Here is an 8,621-nt window from a genome sequence, read left to right as displayed (position 1 = left end):
AGTATTGTACCACAATAGTACAATGTAGTTGTTTATTTGTTTGTGGTGCAACAGTAAAAACCTGTACCATGGACAAGGATACATCATCACAATGCAATGTACACTCTGCCTTTGTCACCAGATATCCATACAGATATGAGTGACAAAAACCCTTCAACTGCCTAAGAATAGAATAACTTTAAATCCAACCCAGCATCTCCAGTCCTTCCGACCATCACCCTGTCTCTACTCTTTAATTCACAGTCTACCCAAATACACCATGACCATAATCATCATGAATATTCATTGCACCAATGCAAAGACAGAATATAAGATGTCATTACATATTAAAGTATCAATTCCAAGATTGACATATGAGTGGTTCTATCTAGTTGAAGAAAAAACCCTCCATAATTTCAGCTTCCTGAAATGCAAGGTCTCAACAATTCTTTGCGAGTGTGTACTGTATATGGCATACATTTTAAGGTGTTGTTTTTTTTCTGTTTGTTTTTGAGGTAAATTCCATGAGTCAACTGACATTTGTAAATTTATCACCTCATGAAAATATTGCCTCTCATAACAGAGAAGCAAAGTGCGTTGTCTCAAAGATGGCAACCCAAGTTTCAAAATACTATCCCTGTGAAATATACATGTATTGCGTATACAGTATGTTAATCAAGAAAAGTTTCGTACACTACACATAAGAAACATTTGACTTAAATACACAATCTTGGCACTGCAAGAGTAGTTGCTTCCTTGTTGACAGTGATCACAGAAATTCATGTAAGGGGCATGCAGATAAGACAGAGACTTAGAGTGTGTTACATCCCTCTACAGAGTTGACTACCACACATGCCCAGCCAGGTTTGATCCATCCAACGATAACATACTCCAGTCCAGCCTTGATGAGAAATGATGTGGCAGCAACACCAAAGTCTTTGACCCACAACACTTTTTTGTCGTTGACATCAACAATCAACACCAGCACACGTAATAAGTCTGAGAGTCAACGATACGCCAACGTTGTTTCCCTGGCAACGGAATCATCTGCTCCTCTCGCGTTCGATGAAGTACCGGTCCCTGATGCGGTCACAGAAGCGCACCAGGTTGTCGTATTTGTTGACCATCCTGGCCAGACGTTCGTCCTCTGCCTCCATCATCTGAAGAGTCTTGAGGTGGCCGTAGACCAGAGCGTCCAGTTCAGTCGGTCTGCAAAGACATTTAGAAGACTGCATCACTTTGAGTATAGCAAAACACACTGGGAAAAAACATGTACAACCTGTGAAAACAGGGTCATTGACCTTCACATTGTGCCTATCATTATAATACAGTGTATATCGTCACATTTGTCTGCTTATGTTTCCTACTGTATCAGTGCTATTAGACATTTCAAATGTTTGAACCAAATACACGTGTACACACAGCCACTTCTACTTCTATTCCTTCCTCTGATAATTTATGCAAACCAAACATCTGTCTCTCCTTCCAGTTGCCTTGATAAAATTGTTTTTCTTTAAAATCATTATTTATGACCACATTTTGTACACATCCACCCAATCCTGAACATATCCCTCCAAGAGCCCTCTATGTGACTGGTACAATATAGGTAACAAGATGGTGCTGACATAGACTGACCCAAGTACAAACCTGTCAAGAAAGAAGAAATTCTGCTCGCCCAACTTATCAGACAGAGCCTTGCAACAAAGGTTGACTTCGTCATACACCTGATTGAGAGATAAATGGAAACATGTCACATTATCAACGTACAGAACAACCACACAGCTGTGTTGTATAGAGCTGTATAGCCAATGGAGGAAACAAAGGCCCAGACCTGGAAAAAAATGATACAGTGCAGCTTTAAAAATACATTGTAAAACAAACTAAACAATAGAACAAGCTCTTTCTTAGTCTCAAAAATGTTTGGAACATGGTCCTACTACAGGACCGCTAAACAAGCATACATGTACTCCTATCACACAAAAACACCAATGTGTATACTTATCACAAGGAGTCAAAAGATTGGCAATGTCCGAGTTATGCTCGAGACAGACCTAATCTAGCAAAACCAAATACTGTATGTGCAAATGAACCTCAACTTACACAGATAGGATTAACCAATCAAGAAGCGTGACTTGCTTTCCAGTTGTACAGTGGACTCCCATCCCACAAAGTCCTCAGGAATGGCAGGTTTATTGCTTTTTTGTGTGTTATATCGAAATTTTGTTATAACTGAACAAATAAACAATAAAAACATAGAGCAGGTAATGTTGCTGCCTGAATTTTTACTTCCTTGTAAACAAGAATTTCCACAATAACAGTGTTCATTAAAACTGGAGTGTACTGTACTAGATTATTTTGATGCCTACAGTAAGCAAGAATAGCTGATTTGCATGAATATGCATGTACATACATTATTAGGATCATATGGTCTTGTCATAAACATGATGGAAGAAACAGATCTGCTTTCTCAAATCTGGTTGAATTGTGCATCTTGCTTTCATATCACTTTCACTTTTCATTCAGTGACTGGCAGGAATGAGTCTGCTGGTTCCATGACATTTGCTCCTGCAACAATGGCTCCTATGAAATATCTGCATGCTAGGCCAAACATAAATTCTACCCACAAACATTATCCGAACCCTAATCCTAATCCTCACATCAAACTAAAGCTATAACCCTATCACAACCCTAACCCTAACCCTAAGTCCTTGGAGAAAACAAGACCAGAGCAATTGTCACAGGAGCAAATGTTGTGTCACCGAGTCTGCCACCAGTTTACCTGTTCAGGGAGGAAGTCATGCCAGCTTTGTGCCTTCAGGTAGGCCATGATTTCTCGCTGCTTCAGGAAAGGTAGGATGACATCCAGGGGCCAGGGGTAAGGGGAGCCATAGCGGGGCTTTGTCACCTCATCAGCAGTCTTCTTTACATTCCAGGCAAGAAACAACTGAATGTACAACAAGGAAGAGGAGAATGGGAGATGAATCAGGAGAACAAATAAGCAAATAAGATGAAGAGATGGAGGAGGAGGAGGAGGAGGAGGAGGGGAGATGAATCAGGAGGACAAATAAGATGGAAAGATGGAGGAGGAGGAGGAGAAGAAAAGGAGACAATCAGGAGGATACACAAGATGAAGAGATGGAGGGGGTTGAGGAGGAGGAGAAGAAAAAGAGATAAATCAGGAGGATAAACAAGATGAAGAGATGGAGGATGATGAGGAATAGGAAGAGGAGGATGTGGAAGGAGAGCAAAGAGAAGGGAAAGTGGGACAAGGAAGATATGGTAAAGGTGATGAAGGAGAAGAAGACACAAACAGGGACAAGATATAAATACAAACAAGATTTTGAGTTGGCACAGGAACAGGAGTCAGTGGCAATCCCGATAATATTGCTATCATCAAACTCGCAAGGTTTGACAGCATGTGTGCGTACACAATGTCTTATTACGATGTTCATATTTGCGTGGTAAAGCATATTTTGTACAAAGCTACAAGAGAAATACAGCAGTGTTCCCTTTCAATTTGTTATCAAGTCTGCAGTTGCGTTATAAGGTGAAATCACCTATCACCATCATTTTGACACCCTGGTAATGAATGACCTGGATATCTTCCACTGATAAATTATGGAAGTTGATGACTCATGAAACTGCTCGAAAGTGTCCAATTTCAGCCAAAAGTAACTTCAAGCAGAACACTAAGACAAATAGAGCGCTTGCATAACCCTTTGATATTTAAATAGCAAAACCCTCCCAAACACACACAAATACACACACACACACACACACACACACAAACATACATACAAAAAAGCAATAACAATAACCAATGATAAATCTATGACATCTACCCTCTATCCTGATTCTACGCTGTATCTGGATTCAGACTAAAATCTGAATTTACCTCGGCCAAGTAGAGTCTGTTGATGGATAATGCCATGTATGCCTTCATCTCAGACTTCTGTCCACCACTCAGCTCTTCAGACAGTGATACACCCTTGAGAAAGAGAGAGAAAAAGAGGGGGAGCACATGATGAAGACGTGAAAAAAAAAGTGATACGTGTATATTGTCATTGTGATATTGATCACTTATATACACACATACATGTATTTATCAATTATTTCAAGAAGTAATGTAAAGTACTTTTCTCCTTTGCCTGACCTCAAACAAAATGACATAAAGGGCAGTGAGATGGCTCAATCTGTAGCTGGTATGCCTTCAAATGGCTTGGTTTTGAGTCCCAGTGAGTTTTATTACAGAGCAATGTTGTTTGCAGTCATTCTTTTCTGTATTCATACTCAACTTATCATAACTCTCCTTAAAACATTATCCATGGTTCACATATTGTACACAGTCAAAATCTCACTTCAGTTCTGAACAAGATATTTTAGCTATCCTTGCTACGTCTATCAAATCATTCTACATTTTACTTGGTCATTCTTGCTCATATCTGATATTTCAATAGTATCTGGCAAAATTAGAAAGTATTGCTTGACAACATGAAGCTGGTGTACTTACTTTCATTGACAAAAATTCCACAATTGGGTCAAATTCTGAGATGATCTGGGATCCTGCTTTGATGAAGGGAACAACTCCTAGGAACAAGAAAAAGAAAATTTAGTTCCGGTAACTTTTTTTTTTTCTATTTATATGTAGTTCCCGGTAACTTTGATCTGATAACCTTCTTCATCAAATAATTTGTCTACACTGAGATAGATCTCCACTTCAGAATTGCACCGTTATTTAATGCATACTAGAAATGTGCAGATAGAAAGAGAAGCATAACTAAATGATGCTCTGTCAATGGATACCTGGCTGAAATGATTTCTAGATTTATGATATGATATGAACCAACTAGTAATCAGGGATTAGGGTAAGCTCTACTCAGCCAATTCTATCCACATAGTCCAATGAGAGCAAACATTATTTGTGTAGATACAAACTGTATCTCAGATATCTGTCATCAGCAAATAGCTTCCACAGAAGAGATAGACACAGATAGGGATATATAGATAGCTGGACAGATACAAATATAAATCATGATACGACAATGATGAATATAGAAAGACATGGAAAGTATGAGACTGAGAGTGTGTAAGAAATGTAATGCCAGAGAGGGTATATTATTGCTGGTGTAACTGCTGAGCATAATCACACCTTACCTGAAGGAGACATATGTTCTGCATTGCTTCTGAGCTTGATCAAAAATGGGATGTCACACATCTTGAGGAAAGCTTTCACAGCAAGACACTGCGCTCTCTCAGGCAATGTGATCTGGTCCACTGGGAAATGAAAGAAACATCCAGCTTACAAATGCTTCGGTAATTCCATTTAATTTCATGCACTCAATCCACAGCCTAGGGTAAAAAAATTCTTGTCATTATGGGCTATATCAGCTTTTCTTATTTCTAATAGAAATCCATAGAGTTCAATAAAGCATTCCATGATATACAATGCAGCTCAATGCATCACACATACACAACATGACTTGGAATACATGTGCACCAAGAGAAACAAGAAAAAAAGACAGAAAATCAGTTAATTGTGAGATATTACAGACTTGTTCAGAAGCTTAACACAGCTGACTATCCTTTTTATGATTAATTGATTTTGTGATCACTTTCCTGAATTAAGGCATAATGTGATGCTTCAAAGGTTATATGCAGAGTGTTTGCCAAAGATATTTCTTTCTTTCACACCTAATTCAGTTTCAATAATTCAATTAGAGTTCTACACACTCTATCTTTGATTCTGAAATTTTTACAGACATGTTCAAATTCATAATATGAGAGACAATGTGGCAATGACAACAAACCTTCATATGGTTGATAAAATTCAACATCATCAGGAATTTGAGGCTGTCCACCAGAACCTATATCGCAAAATGGAAAGAAGAATTTAATGAAATACAATTACATCAAAGATCCTACACTGTTTGATTACATCTAGACTAGATGTAGATCAAGTTAATGAAAATCTCTTTCATATCCAGACTGGTTAGTCTCAAGCAATTTAGATTAGACTCTTTTGGTCTAACACAATTAAAGGTTTAGACTATTTACTCTGCCTGGCTGGGCTGCCGGCTGCCGGCTGCCGGCTGGCTGGTAGTGGTAAAATAGTGGTAAAATTGCACATCTTCAGCGATAATTACAATGAATGCTTATCCACTAGATCTAATTACAAATGGGTGAGATAACGCTAGTCCCACCAGACGCCGAGCGAAGCACAGCAGACTTCTGCTGTACAGCGACAGGGCTGTGTCCTACTCCGTCCTCCTCCATAAACATGATAAACAAATGATAAAACGAGACGTCAGCAACATTACTCTAAGTTGCGGTGACCAACATGAAATAAAGTACGTGGGACTACTATAACCACATGCATGTATGTTGGATAATTCTTAAATAAAAGTGTGACATATATCAACGAATAAAACATATTTAATCAAGTTTGAGATAATCATTACCACTGTTGTGTATTTCAGCCGCCTGCTGAGCCAGTGAAGTTGCCATTTTATCCAAACTCAAACGCCGCTGTGCCTATGAAGCTGTGTTGTGTAGCATTCGCCGGTGAATCTGATCCGAGCCTTCGACTCATGCACTGCACTACATACAGTACAGGTACACACACGTTGGGTACACCCGTCACACGTACACACTCAACGCACGATACGATTACATAATCATGGAGTCTCCCGATCCCAACACGAATTGTACAACAAGAACAACAACAACGACAACGACCATTTAAAGCAGTAGCCTAGCCTACTACACGTATTCTATTGTCGTCAGCGCCAAGATGCCATGTGCAGGAATTCTTGCAATCAGGACACTCAGTGAGGTGTCCAAGAAGGGAAGATCGAGTCAGGGAGGTGGAAGAGCTAGAGTCTCTTGACTTTAACCTTCCTACGATCCTAGGAAGATGAAACTATTCTTAGGGCATTGTTGTGACGAACATGAAGCAACCCTTTGGAACTCGTAGGTTTTGTTGAGATCTCCTTTTCCGTGGTTATCTTTATTCTTGTTTCAGTGTGTGGTGGTGGTGGGGGGGGGGGGCGTGGGCGTACCCCCCCCTCCCCGTTCCACGGCTCTGCAACTTATGCTGAGTGAGGTGTGAAAACTAGAGCAACATGCATGCCTATCTTTCAGCAATACGTGGAACCACAGCTTGAATAATACTGTAACCTATTGAATAACTTTGTCCAATCAACTTTGTGTTGTGCGTAAAAAAAGAAATGCAGAAATAAAATCAATAAATCATCAACCAATCAATCACTGATTATCATCTCAATCATCAATCAATCAATCAATCAATCAATCAATTGCAATCGATTAAGCAAGCAAGCAAGCAAGCAGTCAATCAGTTAGTTGACATCCAACAGGGCTGGATCATCCAAAGATGTCCATTCGATCTCGAAATACAAAAGACAGGTGTAACTCTAATTCGGCCTTTGTTTGAGTCATGAGAGGCATTTAACAATTCCCAGTAGTGCAGGGATGGTCTATAAGAAAGTTGCCTGAAGAGAGAAGGTTAAACAAAATGCTTTTGATTTAAAGTCTATATTTGTTATTAAAGTACAAATCGAAAAAAAAAACCCGCACAAAATACAAAGTACAGACTTTGTTGTTGCCGAAGAATATCTAGCGTCACAGTTCCCCCAAGATAGAGCATGGATCCATGTGGTACATATACTTGGATTTACCGACTACAGTGTTTTTTTTTTCTTTTTCATACTTGTTCTTTTGTGCAATATGATTCCATTTCAGAATATCTTATGCCTATAAGTTTGACTCTGATTTGTATTTAGGAATGCACATGATAGTGTTATATGCATAGAATGATTGAGTGTTTGTGTAAACCTGATCTTAACATGTATGCATCATATAGATTTGATCTTTATCGTGTTGATGATGTAGATACGTTGATAGTGACAATAGCCTGAAACGGCAAAGTGGAGTTGGTTCCTGTCATATGTTAAAATATTAAAATCAATATGCATTATGCACACCAAAACATTTTATGACTCCCTTCATAATATTCTGTTGGAAGTACAGTATTGCATGCCTATTCCCACTCAACACCATAAACCAGCAGCATAATATGTTCAACTACCAGTGTCTGCAGTTTTACTTTTATGTTTGCTCTAAGTTTCCATTTGTGCAATAAAATTCCATTTAAGAATAATACCTCTTAAGTTTGATTCTGATTATGGATGTGTTTAGGTATGATAGCATTGTTTATAAAGTGACTGAATGTGTAAACATGACTTTTTTCAATATAATACACCTGTAGATTTGAAATTTAGTGTCAGATGATGACGATGTGGAACATACATTGGTAAAGATATTTTGGGGGATTTGTCATAATTTCGTGCCTGATCTTGTACATGCTCCATGTGGAAATTCATTTTGTCTTACCGTCTATCTTTGTAGTATATCTGCATGCATGTGTATTGTATACAATGTATTATGGTAACTTTGACATCCAATGGTAACTACCATTGGATGGATGTGTGTAGAGTTCTGTGGGACCATGTGCCTTTAAAGGGATCGTATAGTTTTGGTTGAGATCTAATTTCATGTTTCTAACATTATTAAGTGGTGAGATGATGAGAAACCTCTTATGAAATATGAAACAGCATGTAATTCTA

General features: G+C 38.6%; 1 protein-coding gene across 1 annotated transcript; it reads right to left on the bottom strand.

Moving 5' to 3' along the window:
- Positions 1-1,022: 1,022 nt before the first annotated feature.
- Positions 1,023-6,556, bottom strand: LOC139729199 (metaxin-2-like). The gene is made up of 8 exons (XM_071640128.1): positions 6,438-6,556; positions 5,787-5,843; positions 5,134-5,253; positions 4,490-4,566; positions 3,875-3,967; positions 2,759-2,923; positions 1,627-1,703; positions 1,023-1,188 (listed from the first exon to the last, which is right to left on the bottom strand). The coding sequence occupies exons 1-8, from the start codon at positions 6,481-6,483 to the stop codon at positions 1,023-1,025; spliced, it is 801 nt and encodes a 266-aa protein (XP_071496229.1). The 5' UTR covers positions 6,484-6,556.
- Positions 6,557-8,621: the final 2,065 nt, after the last annotated feature.

The sequence above is a fragment of the Diadema antillarum genome, unplaced genomic scaffold (assembly GCF_040938485.1).
Source record: "Diadema antillarum isolate AM-2024a unplaced genomic scaffold, OU_Dant_1.0 seq00000225_RagTag, whole genome shotgun sequence".
Classification (NCBI taxonomy): Eukaryota; Metazoa; Echinodermata; class Echinoidea; order Diadematoida; family Diadematidae; genus Diadema; species Diadema antillarum.
The sequence above is the reverse complement of the archived record's forward strand: the minus strand, read 5'-3'. Positions and strand labels throughout refer to the sequence as shown.